The 24013-nt window shown below is 37.8% G+C and overlaps 1 protein-coding gene across 3 annotated transcripts; it reads left to right on the top strand.

Moving 5' to 3' along the window:
- Positions 1-239: 239 nt before the first annotated feature.
- Positions 240-23664, top strand: TEF (TEF transcription factor, PAR bZIP family member; the record flags this gene model as incomplete). Of its 3 annotated transcripts, none has more annotated exons than XM_081330740.1 (5): positions 240-458; positions 6501-6827; positions 8702-8922; positions 10849-11060; positions 14187-23664. In XM_081330740.1, exons 1-5 carry the CDS (start codon positions 356-358, stop codon positions 14206-14208), a joined length of 885 nt encoding a protein of 294 aa, XP_081186866.1. In that variant the 5' UTR covers positions 240-355. The 3 variants fall into 3 exon arrangements, with proteins under 3 accessions (XP_081186866.1, XP_081186867.1, XP_081186865.1); XM_081330739.1 differs by lacking the exon at positions 240-458 and adding an exon at positions 4180-4481; XM_081330741.1 differs by lacking the exon at positions 14187-23664 and having other exon boundaries at positions 10849-11064.
- Between the last annotated feature and the right edge of the window lie 349 nt (positions 23665-24013).

Genomic DNA, 24013 nt, shown 5'->3' with positions numbered 1-24013 from the left:
TTAAATAACTGTCCCAATTCTCTGTATTCTGATTGGCTGAGGCGGGCCTGATAAGCCAGCTCAGACAGCTCAGCCAATCCTCTTTTATTACTGGCTGATTGATTAAAGGGAGGGGGAGAAATTCAGTGAAAGAATGCTGTTTCACTTCTGATTGGCTTTCCCTTTCTCAAACTCCTTCCTCATTTTCAGATTACAGATGTTAGCAATATAGTTAAAGATAGCCCAAGCCTTCAAGTTACTTTTGTTATAAAAAAAAGTTATTTGCATTCAGGGGCTCACTCAGTCACCAACCCAGAGGCCGTTTCCTTGGAAAGATAGAGAATTCTTCCCCTTCCCGCCGGCCCCACGATTGGCCATGACTAGCTACTACAATAGCAGGGCCGGTCCACCTGTGGACTTTCCTGAGGTCCTGAAATCACTTCTGGAATACCGTTTACCCTGGATAGGCACTCTGAAAGGTAGGACAAATCACCTCCACCACACGCCTCTCTGTTCCCCAGACGGTGAGAAGGAAGGGGTGAATTTCATCTTGATTTCTGTTTGAGTGCCTGACATTTGTGAATTTCCCTCGATCTTGAAAATGGCAGGTGCCACGAAACATAGTAGGCAGTTTAACAGCAATAAAGTCCAGGAGCATGTGGAGTGGGATAGGAGCTGAAGAAGATGCAAGAAAGGCGGGGGGGGGAAGACTACAAAGTGCAGGATGTGGGCCTTTGCTGATCGATTTAAATTCTCAGACTTGTTATGTACTTTGAGAGCAGTTCAGATATTCTCTTTTCTATTCTCTACTCTAGTCTCTTTTCCAGAGAAACATTATTTAAAAGTGTTCTAAAAATGAATTTCTGGTGAAAAGTTGGCTCTAGAGTTACAACTTTTGAAGCATTCATTTATGGAAGTTCTCGTTTTCTGATGAGGGTACAATTTTGCTCACTTCCTGCATTTCTGAATACTGGGCTACTAATACTAGTCTGAATACTTGTTTAAATTGTCACAGAAGCTAGTTGTAAATTTAAGGTAATGAATTTGAAAAAGAATACTCCATAACAATGTTAACAGAAATATTGAAGGAGATTGCGCCTGTCTACACCTCTTTTTCAATATGAGGCTAATGATATTGAATGGATATTTTATGCCATGATGAAAAGAGAGGAAATGGGCAATAGTTGGTATTGTTTAGGGATCCCTTAACACAGATTTTTTTAAAATCACTGATAAGTCTGTTTTCTTCCTTGCAGACTCTGTTCTGACTCTGTTACATGAAACCAAGTGTCTGTTCGCTGGTCAATAAATCTGAAGGAATTTATTCTATAGAATCAGATATTAAGGAAATAATGAGATCTCTAAAGGTTCAGATTTATCTAGACTATTTTGAAATTGCATTTTCAGATTCTGATGCCATTATATGCACCAATTGATGGGTACAATTTTTTGGATAGCTTAGAGGCAGCAATATATGTATTTATATATTTTATTTAAAAATAAAGGCAAGAAACAACCTAGTTCCTAATACTGTGACCCTGGACCAGAGACAGTTAACATAAATCAGATCGTTGTCCTTCTAGCAGACGCCACCAACATATAAGATTTCCTAGATACATTAAGAATCATTTGACTCAAATTCAGGTTGTCATTGATTCTATGTCTGTCTGTCTGTCTTCATTTGTATGTATACTGCCATAATTGAAAATATCTTAAAACCTGTCTTCAGTAATAAAATGGTAAAGCCAAAATGTAACATTCATTAAAACAATGTACATTTAAGATAGCATACAGTATTGCCAAACAGATGGTAGGCAAAGAACAGATACAGATTTCCAAAGACTTGTCAGAACAGCTAGATTTTGACAGCTTTCCAAAAGATGACATAAGTAGGGACTGAGGCCAACTAGATATCTTGGGGAGGGGAGGTGCATTTTACTCCAGTAGATCAGAGCAATAATGGAGAAAATTGCTTCTTTGGTCCTGTCCCCTTCATCTTTCAAACTGAGGTTAACCAGGTCATTCTCTCAAGCACAACAAATGGTATCAACAGAGGAGAACTTTTGTAGCTCAGGGTTGAAATGAGGAGTCCTTGGTGTTTTCTGAGCTTGGTTGTTTTCATGCAGATATTTCATTACCCAAATTAGATAGCATCAGTGTAATGAAATGTCTGCAAGAAAACAACCAAACTGCAAGAGTACCATGGACTCATTTCAATCCCTCACAATAAATAGTCTGGTTAAAGTAACTTGGAGGATATAAGCTATAAATATGATAATCATCACGTCATTTTTTGTGCTGAGGATATATTAAGAGTGTAGAAATCTTATTATGATTAATTGTATTATTCTGAGCTCCAAATTTCTTTTTCAGAGAGAGTTTCATTTTGTTTACATAGGCTCTAGATAAGTTTAATAAGTTATTATTGTTGGAGGTGTTGTTACTATTGTTATCTGACAAGAAAATGTTTTCATTTGGGACTGAATATGCAATATCCAGTTGAATTTTTCAAAAATAAGGAAGCAGCTAGTGTTGGAATTAACGATCAAAAGGAATTCATATAGACTATTTTGTTCTGACTTTGACTAGTGTATTCTAGGAAACTAGTCTTTGCCTCTGTTTCTTTAGAACCTTTACTAATACCTGTTGAATTATTGAAGTAGGGTAAGAAAAGATTGATATGAATACATACACCAATCAAACTAACCCATGTGCCAAAGTAATAGTATGTCATGCTCACTTGTAACATTTAATGTTAAAAATTTCCTTAAACTGAATTGAATTCCTAGTGTCCACACAGTTTACTTGGCAGTAATGTGGAAATAGTTTGTAATTATCTTCTTATGGGATGTTTTTTCAAGTTCCCAGTCTGGTTTATCATATGAGAATTTTCTGGTGACTTGCTCTCCAAAGACGAGCCAGATCTGATCCTGATTAGCTTTTTTCCCCAAGATCAATTACTTGATGTGACCTGTAATGTTTAATATTTAAGAGAGCTTTTTGAAGAATCAAATGTCAATTAATATTTCTGCAACATTTTATCAATCAGCAAAATTTGACTTCCCAAGGAAATTATATTCAAAATGGCCAATAGGGAAGACAAGAGCAATCAATGAAAGGGTAACTGGTGGGACTGCATATATGGACCCTTTTCTTTTGTATTTCACTGTTTTAACTATTTTTGAAGGTTCAGCCTCAAGGGTGTACAGCTGCCCAAGAAAGTTTTGCTGTTTGAAGGACAAGATTGTGTTTTCCCTCCCAGCCCAGTCGCTAAGTCAGTTGGACTGCCACCAGAGCATTATTTTGATGTCATCAAAGGGATATAGCATCTTCACTGGACCTATGGTCAGGCCACTTGACTGCCCTGTCCTGAACATTTCTTGCCTGAATGAATAATATACGGCATACATTTGCGAGCGTGACGCTTCCTCAACCTGCGCTCCTCCAGATTTTTGAATGGGCTCCCGTAATTGCCAGCCGGCCACGGCTTTTGACCACTCCAGATGAGGAAATGTAGTAGAACCCAACCGGCAGGCCACAGGTTGGAGTAGCTTACTCAATCACCGCCTTCCTCTCCCTTTCACCCCGGTCTTTCCCGCGCCTCACTTTCGTTTGAAGCGGAGGCCCTCTAAGCCAGCGTTTCCCAACCTTAGGAACTTGAAGATGCGTGGACTTCAACTCCCAGAATTCCCCAGCCAGCTATGCTGGCTGGGGAATTCTGGGAGTTGAAGTCCACGCATCTTCAAGTTCCTAAGGTTGGGAAACGCTGCTCTAAGAGTCCTGACGCCAGCTGAGGTGTGAAAGCCTTCTGCTCCTTTTCTACTTCGCCCCGCCCCAGAGTTCCTTGCAGCTCAAAAGCTCCGCCTTGCCACTGTTTCTCCGATTGTTGGCGCGCCCTCTGGGGTCATTTGAGGTTTTAGCTCTGGAGGCGCTCGTCGCGTTTTCAACGCTAGGAGTCTCGGCGGGGCTCCTGACGCCAGCAGAGGGGAAGGGGCGGTGCCCACATCCTCGCGAAATGCTCCTCGCTCCGCGGCACGTGCCAGGCCTGCGTTCCAGCTCGTCGCGGAGTGGCTGCGGTATCAAGCCACTTCCGTCTTTCGGCAGGGCCAGCCAATCACAGCACGAGCCACTTAAAGGCGGTCACGAATAATAAGTATCTCCTGGGCCGTCGGAGGCGCGCCGAGGGAAGTGGCGCATGCGCTCTCGTGAGCTTTGGCGGACAAACGCTAGATTTAATTATTTATTTTTTTTCGCCTTTTCCGCGGCGTCCGCTCCGCTGGCGTCGTTTCTCGCGTCTTTCTTCCCTCTGGGCCTCCAGTGGGGCTCGAGCTCCGCCGGCCGGCCCCTGCACATCAATAGCATGTCCAGCCGTGCCGCGCCTCAGGAGGTAGCAGCGGCGGCGGAGACCGCGGGAGCCGTGCAGCAAGAACGGGGCCTGACGGGCGCCTTTCCCTTGGTGCTGAAGAAACTGATGGAAAACCCTCCGCGGGACGCACGCCTGGGTGAGGGTGGCGGGAGCGTCTCGGGGTAGACTCGGCCTCCGCAGATGGAGGGAGACGGGAGGGAGGCGGTGGAGAGCAAAGGGGAATTGCGGCGGCGGCGGCGGCGGCTGATGCCTCAAGTTCGGACGGCTACGTCGCATCCATTTTGCCGTGTGGCCTGGCGGGCGCCCCACGGGGTTGCTTTTCGTGGTTGCCGCGGAGCGGTTCACCGCCCGGCACCTGCAGCGCCCGTCGCTTCTTTGCGTATATCCGGGCCTGTTTTTTGAAGCTCTTGAGCGCGTGAGGCGGCGAAACCGTGAATGGTTTCTTGAAAGTAATCTGCATTTAACACAGCGGGACTTCCTTGGGATAACCGTGTACAGCAGGGGTCTTCAAACTTGGCCCTTTTATGACTTGTGGACTTCAACTCCCAGAATTCCTCAGCCAGCTTTGCTGGCTGAGGAATTCTGGGAGTTGAAGTCCACAAGTCATAAAAGGGCCAAGTTTGAAGACCCCTGCAGGGACGATCGGCCCCGAAAGGGTGCTGGAAGAACACCCTTTGCCTTCGGGGAAGCGGTTGGATTTCAGGTTCCGGATCGGGCTGTTGCACTTATCTATTGCAAAGTACAGGCGCGAAAGGCGCACACATGCATGCACGCGCTGCTCTTCCCTTCCCAGTTTTGAGAAAGAGGCTCGGGAAATCGCGAGAATTTCAAAGGGTTGTTGTTTATTGGTACCGAGTGGGGGGAATTAGAATGTATTTATTTTCGGCGCTTCATAACAAGCCACGCGGAGGGATTGTTGATCATTGCATGGGGCATAGCTATCTAAAATAATTGAGATAAAAAAAAGGTTCTGTGTTTAGTTTGGGAGGGGATTTCCTTCTGTTGTTTGAGTCTGGATGTGTAGCGTCATATACTTCTTTACCTTATCTGCCAGATGAATGCTTTTCTGACTTGCGTGCTGTCATTATGTATTTTCTTTTTAAATGCTCTGAATTAGTCATTTTTTTACCAGTGGCATAAGAGGAAAAAATAGTAAATTAGCTAAATTCAGCAGCAAACGTTAGTGGTGATTTAATTTTCAACACTTGCTGCCTCAGTTTGAATAATCATATCTTTGTTTTAAATATTCATTTATATGAACATAGCTCTGATATCCTCTGTCTCCCCCTTCTAAAAAAAACAGCAGCATTGTGCACTTGATATTCAGGACATAGTAGCCATGTAACTTCAAGATTTTACATATTGATTGAAGAATACAAAGCAACTGGACTTAAGACTATATATAATGTTTTGCCTTATTAGTTAGTCATTTCTGTTTTGGTATTTGAAACAAGATTACATTTTTGAAATTCATATTCTTTTGAATTAATTTCTTAACATCTATGGTTTATTTTGCATTTTACATTGCTATAATATTAAGAACTAAATTCTGGTGCTAAAATTGCAATAATATATTAATGCAGCAAGATTATTCTGTTAGGATATGCAATATTTTTTTATTGAGCCAGTCCTATATCTACATAACTAAAATACAATTAGTTGAACACAGAGGGATAATTTTCAGGAAACAGAAAACCGACCAATTGGTTCGCATCTTTTATGCATCTTTGTATTTTTACATGTCTTAAAATACTTAAAATATTTAAATAGTTAAAATACTTAGAAATGCAAATGGGCATTTCATCACATATTCAGTGCATTATTATATTATTTGGGTATGAAAGGGCTATATATTAAATGAGCCATTTAAAATGTTGAAAACCTCTTCAACTTTATTTTCTGTTGTTGGTTCATATACTCAAAGGTGATTGATCAGATTTCTTCAGCAAGTTCAAATTGGCTAATCTCCATGTAGATTGTTTTGGCAGCAGTACAGAGTGTACTGCTTTTAGGGGATCAGCCATGGTCAGCTAGGTGTTACCATCTGTAGGACTGATAAATAACAAATAATTCCAGTTCTTGGATCATCATATAAAAACTCATGGTTAAATATAGGTCTGCATAAGACTAATAGCATCATTCTGTTTTCTTCTAGACAAAGAGAAGAAGGAAAAACTTGAGGAAGATGAAGCAGCAGCTGCAAGTACAATGGCAGTTTCTGCCTCCCTCATGCCTCCCATTTGGGATAAAACTATTCCTTATGACGGGGAGTCTTTTCATCTGGAGTATATGGATCTGGATGAATTCCTGTTGGAAAATGGAATCCCTTCCAGTCCTGCTCATCTGGATCTGAATCAGAATCCCCTTCTGCCTGTGGCTGAACTGGAAGGAAAAAAACCAGCCACTCTTTCTGAAGCTACTACTCCATCTGCATCATCTTCCACAGTGGTTTTCAATCTATCAGAAACTACCAAAAATGCAGGTGTGTTAAGGGGTTAAAAAAGGATGCTGTACAAAAAAAGTTTGCCTATGTGGTGATTGGGTTATTAGTTTAATTCCAATGCAAAAATCAGAAAAGTAATTAAATGGTTAGAATGAGCAATTTGCTTGTCATGCAAAATAAAACCTGAATTTAGAAATGGGTAGTTCAGTAATACACAATCTAACAACAAATAATTTCAGAGCAAGTTACAGGGCAGAAACAAATAATATTTCACTGGTTCACACTACTGATTATATTAATATTATGTAAACGAGGTGAAAGGGGTAGCACTATGTATGCTACTTTGTGCTGGAATACGTTATTTTAATTCAACTAAATGTAGAACGTAAAATGAACTATTGTGAAATTGTCTTGTTTGATTAGTACTAATATATGCTGCCTTATATGCTGTTATATTAAAGGCATTTATCACTGGGTTTCAGACTTGATGAAGGAGAGGAAAACATTTTGCCAGTTTCCTTCTCTTACTCATGATACATTATTAAGAAAGGAATACTTAGTTTACATTTCAGTGGAAATTGCATTGTTGAAGTTATATGGAAACTAGCTAGTTAGTAGTTATAATTCACACTATACAATTTCATTTTGCAGCATGCATTCAAAATTTGTATTCAAAAATACTCATTTGGAACAATCTAGAAAAATGCTTATGCTAGGTCAAAAAGTATTATTTGGAAAAACTGATTTTAAAAATGTTGGAAAATATAAAGAGAAATGTACATAAAAATGCATATGAATTTACCAATAAAGTGCAGAAATGTTATGATTGTTTTTGCTCATGTTCTAATGTTTCCCATGTTATAATACGTCTGAGTTCCTCTACGTTCAGTCAAATGTCCAAAGGGTATAGTACCAAAATATTTCCTTATGAGTAGATAGATTATAGTTGTCCAGAATCCATTTTGACTTAAAAATTATACTTCGTTGCCTTTATTAAACGGTATTCTCACCTCATCACTTTTGTTTTCTAGACATAAAACTTATTGAATAGTAGTGCAGTTGTGAATATTCAGAGTTCTTAATAGTTTCTGTGGACCTCCTTTTTTGGTTTCATCTTTATTATTCTTTCTTTCCTGAAGAATTTCTAAATGGAGGACCATTACTTTCCTCTCATCCAGAAAAAAAGCACCTCTACTATGTAGGCTCCTAAGGTGCAAGATAAACCTTTGGGAATATGTATGAGAATAGTCCCATGCAGATGTTAATTTTTAGTTTTAATTCCTGGAATGTTTTTCTATGCCAGGTAAATTATCTGTCATCAGATTTTCACATATTTATTTGGAGAGCCATTTAAAATTGCTTTCCCCTCAATATTCTTAGTGGACATAGAGAAAATGAGAATTCTGAAAGTTAATATTACTGTCTTCCTTAAAGCAAGATTAAATACAGGACTTTCCAGTGTCGCATCCTTTTTATGTGAGTGTCCTTCAGTAAAAGTAATAGCTTTTATTACTGTACATTTCTTGGATTTTGCTTATGAACTTACTGTGGTAGAACTGCAGATATCCTTCAGTAATTTTTGATTATGCTTTCAGATAGCTAGAATATAGTTTGTCACAAAGCCACATATGTTTTCCTTCCTTTGATGTAAAGTATGATGCATACTTTATTGGATAGTTAGGTTTTGGACATGAAAGTGAAAAAATGGATATTATTTCCCTTTTAATTGCCTTTCTGTTGGTTATCATAAAATTATTAATATTGTATATCTGTTATTCTTTCTAAAGCGTTAGGTACTGGTGTTGCACTACATAATATGTTTTTATGAATAAAGGGCTCCTTTTAATGTTTCTGTTTTTTCATAGTTATCTTCTTCATGCTGCTTACTATTAAATTTATCTTCTTTTTTCCAGAGACTTCTCCAGATAATGAAAGATTGACTCTCAGCCCTGTTGATCCAGATTGTGTTGAGGTTGATGTGAATTTCAACCCTGACCCTGCTGATTTAGTGCTGTCCAGTGTGCCTGGAGGAGAGCTCTTTAATCCTCGAAAGCATAAGTTTGCTGAAGAGGACTTAAAACCACAGCCTATGATTAAAAAAGCCAAGAAAGTCTTTGTCCCAGACGATCAAAAGGTAATTGTGTTTGTTCTGTTATTGCTTAAATGAGTGATCATATTTCAGAAGTATTTGAAATCATGTTTGTTGTCTGCAAAGTACAATTTTAACTATGCTACTGGAGTTTCCCTCAACAATGGAGTCTTTTTAATCAGCAGATTATTTGTTCTAAAATTAGGTGGATTTAGTTTCTTGAGGAATGGCAGTTTATCATCTTCTTACTTGTCCCCATAATATAATTTAATAACATTGTTAGGATTTAATAAAGGATACTTTGTTTCATTTGTTTCAGATTGTTGCAATCCAGAAAGACAATAATTTAAAATATTTTCCAAGGCTTCCCCAGTGAAAGATAAATATTATAAACTGCAACTAGTCAGGCTGAACTTCCTGTTGTCCCTTACTTCTGAAGAATCCTTCTGAAGAATTCTTTGCCTTAGTAGCCAGGATTTTCTCCTGCAGTTCAGCTTCAAGAAAATGGGGGTGGCGGGGGTGGGGAGATGGGTCTGGGGGGAAAAATCTTCATTCCCAGAACTATAGAAGGTTTACAAATCTTGTATACAACCTGAAGCACAAAATGTAGCTATATAGTATATACAGGGAAGATTATAATGAAAAATTGCCTTATATTAATTAAGCCAAATGTGTTGATATAAAAATGAATTGGGAAAAGGGAAATATAGGGAAGGCAACAATCCCACACACATCAAGTAAAATTAATACAGTCAGCCTAGTTAATCTAGTTGAAATTTACTTACCTACCTGCTTACTTTCAAGTCTATTTTGACTCTTACCACCTACATGGGCTGAGACAGTGTGACCCAGAATCACCTAGTTGGGCTTATATCTAAGACAGGACCAGATTCCCACTTTCTAATCCAGTACTCTTAATTACTACATCAAGCTGATTCTCCACTGAGTATTACCTCCTTGAATAAGCTTTGGGGTTTCAGTGAATGTTTATTGTGGAGAAGATGGAGAAAAAACATGTGGACTTTATGCTTAGAAATTCATAGAAGTCCATCTTGTTCCTTTTGCTTTTCTTCTTTCCATTCTAAGCAGATGTCACCAGTTTATTGAATGAATGGCTATGAAAGCCAACCTCTTTGAGGGAAGTGACTGTTCCTTTGCCAAATTAAGGACAGTATTCAATTTGTTATGTCTAGGTTTTACCAACAGTAGAGATTAATTATAAATTAAATTCGCCTTCCTAAAGATCCTTGATGGAATTGAAAGGCAAGAGCTAGTTTAGTGTTGTGATTACAGTGCTGGCTTGGAAACCAGAGATGTAAGTTCTAGTCTCATTTTAGGAATGAAAGCCATCTTGGGTGACGTTGAGCCAGTCTTTCTCTTTCTCAGCCCAATCCACCTCACTGGGTTGTTGGTGTGAGAAAAATAGGAGGAAGAAAGTGCATGGGAAATGTTTGCTGCCTTGAGTTACATAAAGCAATAAAGGTGAGATAAAAATCAAATAATGGCACAATCTGATTTTTATCAATTCAGTTCATCTGATTTATAAATTGATTTTAAGAGCACTGTGATGCCATACCAAAATTCTCATGTAGATGAACAAAAGATTGCCATTAGGTGAAAAGTAGCCAGAAAATTTAAAATTTTAATTGAAAAATTGGTGTGGTTTTTTACCTGATTAGTTCTACTCAACAGTAGTATCTTTAGTCAGTTCCTACTACATTGCTTCCAGTATCTGTTACATCATAATATTCTGGACTACATTTCTGAGTAATCTCTATATGTAGCCCTCTTCACTTCATTGTGGTAGCCTAATCTGAAGGTTACTGGAGCATGGTTAACAATGATTGTGGGCAGTAGGTTGCAGACAAGCACTCCAGTCATATTTGGTCATAAGAAAAATCAGATAATAGGTCAAGAATCAATGAAATATCCTCTAAATACTAAACTATCAATCTGATTATTTCCACATAGGATGAAAAATATTGGACAAGGCGGAAGAAAAATAACGTGGCAGCCAAGCGATCTCGGGATGCTCGGCGCCTAAAAGAGAATCAGATCACAATCCGAGCTGCTTTTCTGGAGAAGGAGAACACAGCCTTGAGGACCGAAGTTGCAGAACTACGGAAGGAAGTGGGAAAATGCAAGAACATTGTCTCTAAATATGAGAGCAGATATGGATCCTTGTAAGCAAACTCTTTCCCTTACTGTATTTAGTCATGTGAATTGTTCAGCTTTCTATAGAGACTTACAGAAATAATAAGGCACTTTTGTTATCGCTTAATCAAGTTCCACTTCTGCTAACATAACATGATCAGATTTTATTTTTGTGTTGCGGTATGTCACTTTTTAATATTTTTGAACAATAACACATTTATAGAACTTGACATTTGTAATAAGAAAGGCTAATTTGATGAATCAAGCTTGTCTGGGTTTCCTAAATTGATTCTGGTACTGGAAAGAAAATACTTAATGCAAAAGTTATTTTATTTTGCTTTATAACATATTGTATAATGTGGAATAAATGATGCGTGAAAACTGTTCCCTTATTCATTAACAAAAGTATAAAGCAATCTGAAATAATGAACAAAATTTCTAATAATGTATTGAGGAAAGTATATACTGCTTTTTCCCGAAAGTAAGACCTACACTGAAAATAAGCCCTGGCTTGATTTTTTGGGGTGGGCCCAATATAAGCCCTACCCCCAAAATAAGCCCTAGTTTTGGGCTGAGGCACAATCCTAAAAATCAAGCAGGGGTGGGGGTGGAGCTTCCCCACAGACCCCACACCCACTTACCAGGCCTCCCATGAATTGACACCTGCCTCTCCTCACCAATCCCCTTCTGTGGCAACCCCCGGCCTACTGTCCTACCCACCTATACTAACTGTTGAATAGAAAACTTGCTCTTAAGGTTATAAATTATATCAATAATGGAGAATGGTTACTTGTGTAATTTTACTATTATACAGATAGTCCTCAACTTACAACAGATCATTTAGTGACCATTCAAAGTTACAGCAGCACTGAAAAAAGTTACTTATGACCATTTTTCACACTTAGACCATTGCAGCATCACCATGGTTATGTGATTTACCCTCGGATGCTTAACAACTAACTCGTATTTATGACATTTGCAGTGTTCTGGGGTCATGTGATCAGCTTTTGCAACCTTCTGAAAGTCAGTGGGAAAACAAGGTTCACTTAACCATGTTACTAATTTTAACAACTACAGTGATTCACTTAACTATGGCAGGAAAAGTCGTAAAATGGGGCAAACTTCACTTAACAAATTTCTCATTTAGCAACATAAAGTTTGGCTCAATTGTGGTCGTAAATTGAGGACTACCTGTACAGCAAATTTAGATATAAGTGTATTTATTAAAAAATGACTCTCTACATTAGAGTTTCTCTTTATAAACGGTTTCAAAGAGAGAAGGAAGCTAAATGTTTGAATTGGCTTTTAGGCCCGGGTACAGCACAGAGACGGCATTGGTCACGCTGGTGAATGATCTCTGGCGGGCTCGGGACAGGGGTTGTTCCTCTGTCCTAGTCCTATTAGACCTCTCAGCGGCTTTCGATACCATCGACCATGGTATCTTACTGCGGCGTCTCAGGGGGTTGGGAGTGGGAGACACCGTTTTACGGTGGTTCTCCTCCTACCTCCTGGGACGTTCGCAGTCGGTGTTGGCAGGAGGGCAGAGGTTGACCTCGAGGCCTCTCGTTTGTGGAGTTCCTCGGGTCGGTCCTCTCGCCTCTCCTGTTCAACTTCTATATGAAGCCACTGGGTGAGATCATTCATGGTTTTGGGGTTGGGTATCATCAATATGCTGATGATACCCAGCGTTTCATCTCTACCCCAAACCACCCCAGTGATGCCCTCGATGTGATGTCCCGTTGCCTGGAGGCGGTTCAGGTCTGGATGGGGAGGAACAGGCTTTGGCTCAATCCCGACAAGACTGAGTGGTTGTACGTGCCGGCATCTCGGGAAATTCAGATTATTCCATCTCTAATTATGGGGGGTGAGATATTACCCCCAGTAGATAGAGCTCGCACCTTGGGTGTCCTCCTAGATTCACAGCTCTCCTTGGAAGATCATATAGGAGCTGTGACTAGGGGGGCCTTCGCCCAGGTTCGCCTGGTGCGCCAGTTGCGGCCCTATCTGGACCGGGATTCCTTGCGTATGGTCACTCATGCGCTCGTGACCTCTCGTTTAGACTACTGCAATGCTCTCTACATGGGGCTGCCCTTGAGGACTACTCGGAGGCTTCAGCTGGTGCAGAATGCGGCCGCGCGAGTGGTGGTGGGGGCTTCCCGATACTCCCATGTAACACCTCTACTCCGCGAGCTGCATTGGCTTCCGGTTGCCCTCCGGGTGAGATTCAAGGTGCTGGTAATGACCTATAAAGCCCTAAATGGCATGGGTCCGGACTACCTACAGGAGCACCTGCTGCCGGCATCAACTTCCCTTTGTCCAGTGCGCTCCCACAGAGAGGGCCTCCTCAGGGTGCCGTCGGTCAAAGAGTGTTGACTGGCGGCCCCCAGGGAGAGGGCGTTCTCTGTGGGCGCGCCAGACCATTGGAACCGTTTACCGGTTGAGCTCCGGATGGCTCCTGACCTTCGCTCCTTCCGCCGTGACCTAAAAACTTACTTATTTGAACAAGCCGGCCTGGTCTGATGGGAGTGGGGTATTTTAATATTAATTTTATTAATTTTTATTGTAATTTTGGGCTACACTATTTAATTCCTTCTTAAATTTTGTACATTGTATTTTTTATTGTATTGCCCTGTACACCGCCCTGAGTCCTTCGGGAGAAGGGCGGTATAGAAATTAAATTATTATTATTATTATTATTATTATTATTATTATTATTATTATTATTATTATTATTATTATTATTATTATGAAAGATAATGTTTGAGTTATTACCTTTATTTTAGAATGCCAATGGTTATCTTCTGCTGTACACATTATTTTTCAATCTGTCTTTTTCATAGAAAAATCAACAACTGTCATATAAATAGCTAGACCTAGTGTCAGATATGGATCAACAATTATTTTAAACTTTAATATTGTTCCTCAGTGGAGATGAAAGGTGCTCTGATTTTGTGCGATTATGAGAAATTTGTTAGAATTGTTCTTTTTTATTATTACCTTGTTCTTGGTACAGTTGGCTGCTCTTCAGTGTTAGTTTAAAATTCCTTCAATAACTGAAAAGATACTTTAAAATAATAGGCGACATCACTGAAAGTGTAATGTAACAAAGGTACTGTCTTATAAATAGTCATATTTTTGCTTTGCTTTGTTTAAAGTGACTTATCCGATTCCGAGTGATGCATCTTTAAAGACTCTTAAAATCACAAAGAAACTAAAAACTACACATGAAACCACCTGCCATCAAAGTGAACAGTGAGACATATGAGGTATTCTACACAAACATCTGATGACTCTGCTTCTCTGCAAGTATCTCCTTGAACTACATAAGGGCTGAGCCTGATGAAAAGACTAAGGTCTCTAGTTTTACGCTTTGTACTGCTCTTTTCCTTGCTGTGGCAATTTGCAGTACATTGTTTATTTCTTTTCAACCAATGTGGTATTTGCGATTCAGAATATAGTGTGAAACAAGCTGTAGTTTTGCAAGGTAATTCTTAGGAGGAAAGAACAAGTTTTAACTGAAAATCACTTCAGCTAAATAAAAAAGTTAAAAATTCCGTTTTATTCTGGGAAAAAAGGGTATTGATAATTGCTTCCAAGCATTGTTAAGTAATAATATTGTTGAAACAGAAAATATAAGAAATGGACCAGAATATATCCAATATCAATATCCAATTCAATATCCAATCAGTGAAACAACCAAGCAGCTTAAAATGGACTGCATATTATCAAATGTTGGCAGCTGTTTTTGTCATTCATAAACGTTGCCATTAGGGCTTCTTTCACTCATGAGGGCCACACTGATCTGAAACTGGCCTGCCCCCGTGTCCTGCGGGTCTGTGGACTTTGAGAAACTGAGCTGATTAACTGTTACTCCTGTTGTGGAGCAAGAGGGGACCCTGCAATAACGGTTTGTAGTGTTTCTTTGCATGGTGGTGGTGGGAAGGAGAGACAGCAAGATTTCCATTGTTGGATCTCACGCTGTGGAAATTCTTCCCTACTGCTCCCAATCTCCAGTTTTTTTTTTCCCCAGGGGCAATATTACTGTTCCTCTGGTTGATATGGGTAGTGGGCTGTCTGCCATTTTTTGTGCCCTTCCACTATTCATCCTGAGGAATGCAGGTCTACTTCATGGTGGTTAGAGCAGAGATTTCAGGAATGCTACTCGGGATAGGGTAGGAGAGATGAGACAGGTTTGTGAAAGCATCCCAAGATTTCTAAGTTAACATTTTTACTTCCTGACATCCGATGACACTCTGGTGAGATTACTGTGATGATAAGCTGATGAATTTTCACAGTATGCTCTTTGTAATAAAACATAGTGTAGTTTGTCCTTGTTTTTCTAAATGTACTTTTAACTGTAGCTATTTAATAAGAAACAAGAATTATAATTAATAAAGGTCAGATTATGTAAGATGCAATAATATTAGTCCACATTTTCTCTATTTTACATGGAGATGGAGAGAACTCAGTGTCTCATTTTCTTTATTTCAGTGAATCATTTAGTTTGTACTAGCCCCTCAAAGGAGGGGTAGTTTTCTGGCTTTCTGAATTGAAAATAATAATAATAATGGAATTATTTGTCATCTTTCTTTACATTTCCTAGAGAATTTGTGAACTTTCATAAAAGTTTAATTTAGAATTATAATATCACACAGAATAATGAAATATAATTCTGATACATGCCTGGGAAGTTTTAGAAATAGTTGATGAACCACATAGCAAAGGTCAAATGATGTTATGAGAATTACAATTCTGGAAATTAGAATTGTAATCTACATTAAATTGTAGTGTGTCAAAATAATACATATTTGGATGTATCTATTAATGATGAATATTCAGTTACCGTTATTTTAAAAGCATATAAGAGATGAACATTGCTGTTTCTGACATACTTCAAAATGTAAAGTAAAAGCTTACTCAGATTGAGCCCACCTCCTCGCAATTTCATGAATATATCCACAGTTTTCATGGTAGCAATACAGTATATTTTCTCAGCTTCTCAGGCTAGCTGATAGACTTGGTATTTTTTGGTAATTTCCAGTCCTGACACTAACAATAATAATAATAAGTTGGAAGGGACCTTGGAGGTCATCTAGTCCAACCCCCTGCTCCTGCTATCCAGGTCAACCAAGGTAGGCTAGACCTTGCCTTTCCTAAAATGCAGTTTTGATTGTTTCTAATTATGGTAGTAAGCAAATAAAGATGCTATTTCAAATTCTATGAATGTGGACTGTACAAATTGAGAAAATTGGTATCAATGAGAAAAAATGATCATAATATCAATCTTATCTAATGCTTGTCTAAAGACTGTGCTGCAAATTCTTATAACTTGCGTTTGGTGCCAGATTTCTAGTAACTTTACTATAACTTTACTACTATGATACAAATACAGCTTATAATAATCTATGTGTTAGATATTTATTAAATTTTCTGGCCATAATTTGTGAAGATTTTATGAATAAACAGCATAATACAATCTAGCAAAGATTGTAGGAATATGTCAAGTGACATTGTATATATTTATGTAACTAAAAATCTTCAGTAGCAGAAATACTATTAATTATTTATGGCCTGCATATATAAGTCTTCAGTAGTGTAACATACTATATTTGAATACCATGCTATAAAAATATCTATACAGCAGGAAAATTGCAGTATTTGACTTGCTTGTTAGTTGCTTGGAAGCCTTATAATCACTTTATATTTAAGTACAAAACTATGTGAAATTATATCACAGTTTCTGAATTTTGTTAGAAATGACATTGTCCTAATTCAATCCAACTCCCAACTCAAGAACAAATTTAGGAAAATTAAGAGAAATTAAATTAAGAGAAAATGTATAGATTACAAGCATAAATAGGCCGACTATTTTTTGTAACTCTTCATCTTGGTGATTCCATTGTGGCAGAGAACTATATTCTTAATTTGCCCTAATTCTTAGTATTATGTATCCAAATAAGTAATGCAAAATGAAGGCAGGACAGTAGATGTAAAAATTCTCCTGTTCTTTATAAATTGGTATGATCTACAGTAAACAAACGGAAAAGTTTATGAGCAACAATGAGTTTTGTATGGGTATTCAGGTTTTATGCACCTGCGACTGAATAGCCACACGTTATGAAATTTCTTCTAAGAACTGGGGTGAAAAATTCATGAAATAATACAGGAATCTAAGTGATTTTAAGGGCATTCTAGACAAGATTGCAAAACATTTGTTAAGCAAATTTGAATGAAAAATTCACCAAATAGAGAGAAAAGTCTATTTTACTTGTTTGGTAGGAAATGTGTATTTTAGAGTTTGCCATGCCTGTCATGCATTATCTTTTTTCCTCAGCTTTCCTTAAGATTTTAAATGAAAGATTGTAAGAAAAAAAACATTTAAAAACTCCTGGACAATGTATGTCATAGGGTTCTTTCTATGTGAAATATTGCCATTACAGATAAAAAAATTTGCGCTCTTTGTTAAATACAGTACCAGCTACCAAATATTTGAGTTCCTTGTCAAAAGAGGTATAGTGATACTGGGAATTTTAGCCATCTCATTTAGCCAGTTTAACCATTGCTTTCCTTTTGCTTTTTTACATTTAGTATCCATTTGAAAACAATATTTTACCATTTTGTCTATATCGTTTTAATAACCAGATACATAACAGTAATTCAATACCATCAACCATAACTCATAACAGTGGAGAATAACATATCCCTTTTTAATTTTATGCATATACCTATTTTAACATATTTTTAAAATTATAAATAGTCTTAAATAATTGATTTGAGTAGGCATAGCATAGTAATTTTTTTTTAAAAAAATATTGAATATTTGTGTGAACCATCTACTTTGGTTAGGCTTAAAGCAGATTTTGCAGTCCTCTGTGATCTCTGTACAGATTTTGTGTAGAATTTTGATTGAGTCTCTCAGATGGTATAATTCATTCAAAATGTAGTTGACACATTTATGTTGTAAATTCTGAAGCTTCTCGAAGCTTTGATATTTAATCTATGCTATCTTTGTTTGCCATTTTCTATGATTGGAAAAAATCAGAGAAATCTGTGGCTTTTTAAAAATATATATTTATTGGCATTTTTCCATGTCCTTTTTGAGCTATATTGTATTGTGCTGCCTGGAATAATCAAGTATTTTAGATGTAGAAAGTGGAAGAGAATGAGCAGAAAAGCTTGCAAATATATTACAAAAATGTTAGAAAATTATTCTTTGAATAACCAAAAGTACCTGATGTGGCTCTCTAATATTCATAATACTTTGCTTTGGGTACTTTGCTTGTTTTTGATACAAAATACAAAAAAGGAGCCTTGGTGGAGCAGTGGGCTAATGCCTCCTTAAGTAACACCAGCCTGCCTGCAATTAGTGCAGGTTCGCATCCCACCAGGCTCAAGGTTGACTCAGCCTTCCATCCTTCCGAGGTAGGTAAAATGAGGACCCAGATTGTTGGGAGCAATTAAGCTGACTTTGTAATAATGCCACTTGGGGGGGGGTTGAAAGCCCTAATAAGCAGGCATATACATAGAATGAAGGCTACTGCTAAGCTTGTAAGCCGCCCTGAGTCTTCGGAGAAGGGCGGGATATAAATGGAATTTTTTTAAAAAAATCCCCAAATGTTGTTGTTGTTAGCTGCGAAGTCGTGTCCGACTCATCGCGACCCTATGGGCAACGTTCCTCCAGGCCTTCCTGTCCTCTACCATCTTCTGGAGTCCATTTAAGCTCATGCCTACTGCTTCAGTGACTCCATGCAGCCACCTCATTCTCTGTCGTCCCCTTCTTCTATTGCCCTCAATCTTTCCCAGCATTAGGCTCTTCTCCAGTGAGTCCTTCCTTCTCATTAGGTAGCCAAAGTATTTGAGTTTTAGCTTCAGGATCTGGCCTTCTAAAGGGTTGATCTCCTCTAGGTCTGACCGGTTTGATCGCCTTGCAGTCCAAGGGACTCGCAGGAGTCTTCTCCGGCACCATAGTTCAAAGGCCTCAATTCTTTGGCGCTCAGCCTTTTTTATGGTCCAACTTTCACTGCCATACATTGCAACTGGGAAGACCATAGCCTTGACTATACGCACTTTTGTTGACAGGGTGATGTCTCTGCTTTTTAGTGTGCTGTCTAGATTTGCCATGGCTTTCCTCCCGAGGAGCAAGCGTCTTTTAATTTCTTGGCTACAGTCCCCATCTGCAGTGATCTTGGAGCCCAGGTAAATAAAATCTGTCACTACCTCCATTTCTTCCCCATCTATTTGCCAGGAATTGAGAGGGCCAGATGCCATGATCTTGGTTTTCTTAATGTTAAGTTTCAACCCAAGTTTTGCACTCTCCTTCTTCACCCACAACACAAGGCTCTTTAGTTCTTCTTCACTTTCTGCCATTAGAGTGGTATCATCTGCATATCTTAGGTTGTTGATATTTCTTCCAGCAATCTTAATATTACGTTCAAATTAATCAAATCAGCTCATTTGCACTTTAACTGTTCTTTTCTTTAATACACAAGTGAAATGTATTTTTATCCAACTCCTTTACAGTTTTTATTACAGTATAGGACAGTCTTTGACTTATGACCATTCATTTAGCAATCATTTAAAATTGCAACAGGGCTAAAAAAAGTGATTTACGAAAGGTCCCTGCACTTAACTCTTGGTCCTCTTGGTCATGTGATTGCAGTCCAGGTATTTGGTAACTGGCTCACTCTTGGTGGCATCCCACAGTCATATGATCACCATTTACATCTTTCTCAGCTGACTTCTGATAAGCAAAGTCAAGGGGGAAGCCATCAGGGAAGGTCACAAGTCATTGTCATAAAAAGGTCAAAAAAGGTTATAAAATCAGGTGCAGTCACGTGATGCCTCACTTAATGAGTGTATCACTTAAATGATGAATTTTCTGGTCCCTGTTCTAGTCATAAGTCAAAGACTACTATAGTTATATAAGCAGTTTGCCGAAAGTAGAAAGTAGAAAAGAGATACAAAATTACTTGTTAGCTCTGCATCCATAACTATCATAACTATCAATCAAACATTTATCAAATGTTTGATTGTTGGCAAAGCTACAGTAAAACAGGTCTGCATCTGTGGACATAGAAGCTTCTGGAATTCCCCATACAGGTAAACCTTGACTTATGACCACAATTAGAATCTTGGTCATTGAGTACAACTGTCATTAAGCATGACAGTTTTGCTCAATGACTGCTAGCATTCCTGGTTGCAGTTGTTAATCTTCAGAGTCCCAGGTAAGGAATGTGGGGTGCCTCAGAGGAGTGAGGGAAGCTCTGGGAGGCCCAGGCAAATTATGAGTTGGGGTGTGTGTGCCGCAATGTGGCACTGAGCTGCAGCCATCCAGGGAAGCCTCACTGCTCAGCTGGCCCACAAGCTCAGTCAAAGCTGCTGAGATTTGGGAAGCCTTATTTCCCATATAGTTGACCAGTGCGTGCAAAGCACCTCACTAACCTTTGCCATTTATCTCCAACTGCTGACAGGTGTGCCCATCCTATGTGAAATGCAGCCTTCTCATAGAGGCTGCCTTGTGCTGTTCTCCGAGCTAGCCCTGTTCTTGTGACCCTTTGGAAGCCCTCCTCCGAAACCTTCTGCAGTGACGCTGAAAATCCTCTGTGCCAAAATCCAGGCAGGATTCTCATCCAAGAAGCTCTTTGGGGTTGGCGTTGCACTGGGGAAAAAAAAAGCTAAAGCACTTTTTCCCAGCACAAAGTCAGTTCCAATCTAGGAGCACTTGGGATTTGCTTTGCACTAAGAAAAAGAAAACAAAAATCACCTTTTTTTGTCTTACTGTATTCACAGCTCAAAGTTGCAAAGAGTTCTGGGCAGGATTGGGGCTGGCTTTGAGCTACAGACAAAGAAAAAGGTGCTTTCGGCTTCTCTTTCTTTTTTGCAGCATAAAATCAGCCCCATATGGCCCAGCAGTGAGGCCAGGCATGCCTCATGAGAAGTGGGAGCAAGAAGATGGTGGTTAAGATCAACTGAGGCAGTGAAACAGAGGGTGACAGTGAGCCTAAAAAGGGCACAGATGGGAGAGATATAAGAGGTTGCTAGCCCCTGCAGTTGTAAGTGTGGCTGCACTGCAAAAGACCCAAATTTTGATCTCATGACCACGGGGGCACTTTGACAGTTATAATTTCAGGCATGGGTCACATGCCTCTTCATTCAGCACCATTGTAATTTTAAATGGTCACTGAAGAAATGCTGTTAACCTGCATATAATTTGAGGACCACCTGTAGTATCTAAAAATATCAAACATGATGAAGCCAAATGCAGTTATGAAATTGCTGAAATTAATAAAATTTCAGGTAATTTTATTGGGATAGGTGCTCATGGCCTAACTGACTTTGCAGTGAGTGGACATCTTTCATATTTTTTCTGCCTCCTTCCCTTTACAATAAATATGCATCATACAAATTATAAGTGTGTCTGTAGTCATAGGTAAAACAAACAATGGATAAGAATGAGAACATAGATATATTAGCATGCTATAGTCATTATTAGGAATCTAATTTTATTAGTTTTGATTCATTTATGGCTTTTGATGTGACAATTTAAAATCTTGATCATATTTCTTGTGAACATTTAGAATCCAATAACAAAAAAGGACATACTATTTCCTTCCATGTTTGGTCCTCCATTAGGTATATCTTTATCGCTATGGGGTTTTATTAATTATGAATTTGATCTAGTTTCATAAATAAAACAAATGAATCTGAAAGTAAGGTGGCTTTATTTTATTATTTTATCATTTAATTTTATTTTGGCTGAACTGGGATCATTTACTTCTGCTTTGGAACCTCAATTGAAAAAATGCTTAATAGATTTCAGAATAGCAAAAAATGTTTGAATGCTATATTAATGTCAGAACTATGGTGGTTAATTAACATTATTGGAATATTTCATTTTTATTACAAATATGTAAATACACTTTAATATAAAATCTCAGTCCTCATGGAGTAATAGGTGCTTCCATTACAATCTTTACAAACTTGTTTAATAAGTTTTAATGTAGCATGGCTTAAGGTGATTTTTTCCCCACATTAAATATCAAAACAAAATTAAATGTTGAGTTTAGGATTGTAATGTTCTATTAAAACATTTAATTAAATTTCTAGGGTTAAGAATTGTGATGAAAGTTATTTCTTTGATTACTGAATTTATTCATAGTAATACAGTACTTAAAGCAAACTCATTTGAGCAACAAGGGTTCTGCTAACTGGTAGTTTTCTCACACAGTAAAACTTATTGACAAAATTATATAGTGATTTTAAAAACAAAGGACCTCTGTATTTTGCCTTAATTTGCACCTTTCATCAATATACAGCAAATTACCGTTTATTATTTCATGACTTAAACTCCTAACATTTTAACTATCAGAAATTGGACATGCTTCACATTTTGTGCACTTATATTCCTGTTCTAATCACATTTTAATAAATGGAAAATTTGCCTGATTTTTTATGGCAGAATAGTGTTTCAAAACGCTTTACCAGCTAATTGACTATTTTGAAAACTTGGGCAAAAAATATTATAGATTTGAAAAAAAATATTATAGATTTGCACTACATTAGTATTTTGTACTGGAAACAGTTGCAGGCAAACTCCATGGTTTGAAAGAACAATAGAGGTATAGAAGTTTTTAAAGAAACTTCAGAATATCACAATGTTGCAAGTAATCAGCTATCTCTAATGTAATAACATGAAATGTATGCATTGTGGGTATAGGATGTTATTTTTTTTACTTCAGTTTAAATTCTTCCTGTTTTCTAATAGAATAAACAATTTTAGTCCCCTGTATCATTAGGGGGAAATTTGACAAACTATAAAATTGAATACTTTTTATATTAAAAGTGTGTACTTGTGTTGCTGTATACTTTCAACATCTTTTGCATTTCTCTTTAGTATGTCTAGTTTGTAGTGAGTGAAGACCAATTTCTGTATATATACATATATATATATATATTTATATTTTTACATGCGTATGTAAACATTGAATTCTGAATAAAAGCACCATAACAAGATTATTACCATTAAAAATCTGAGATAAATTATATCTTGCTATATTTGTTATTTCTGCAAATACTCTAATCCTATTTTTTTAAACAAAATATGCAAAAGCTTAATGAATGGCAAGTGAAAAAGCTTAAAGCACAGGTAGGCAGCCTGATACCATTCAGGTAATACAATTCTCATAATTCATAACAGTATACATAGAGATTTGGATTGTAGAAATGTTTAATTATGTAGAAAATATAGATTGCCTACCTCTGATTTAAACTGTTCTGGAAAGGAAGTAACATTTCAGTGATCAAATTCTACATGGTATCCATTTTTATTTCAGTTTCTTTTTTAAAGGATGCAATTAAGATTATGAACTCTGAGTGTGAAACAGGGCTGGATTTTCTGAATATATTAAAGTCTCTGCTAAAGTGTTTTTGTAATGTTTTGTTTAAAATATGTTTTGATTGTATTGAATTGTTAGTATATTTTTCTTTCTGAAAAAGAAATAAACGTATATTCTACTAAATTGAAATATTGTGACTACCAATATATTGTATACCTAATCCACTAGCTAAACATAATGTTCTGATCTGTTGCTAGAATTTCAAGTAGGCTATGATACACATGGAGATTTTAGTCATTCTTCCTTTCTTCACATTTATATAGCATGAGTACAGAAGAAACATAAAACATAATAACTGCTACTTCCAGGAATTTTAAAAAAATCCATACTCTCCTTGAAACATGTTGGCAGCACAGATGTAAAATGCTCCAGTTTATGTCCCTCTCTCAAGTGGTCAACTGTTAATTAAGAATACTGAAATATTTCATATTTTAATCATCTTTTAAAACAATGTAGAAAACAGTAAATATTATGTAAGAATTGAATTATACAGTTTCTGATTATGAAGGATAAGATGATGATGATGATAATGATGATGATGATGATGATGATGATGATGATGGAAGGGACCCTGGAGGTCATCTTAT

The sequence above is a fragment of the Vipera berus genome (genome assembly GCF_964194415.1).
Source record: "Vipera berus genome assembly, chromosome: 6".
NCBI lineage: Eukaryota > Metazoa > Chordata > Lepidosauria > Squamata > Viperidae > Vipera > Vipera berus.
This window is presented reverse-complemented; position numbering and strand designations above follow the sequence as displayed.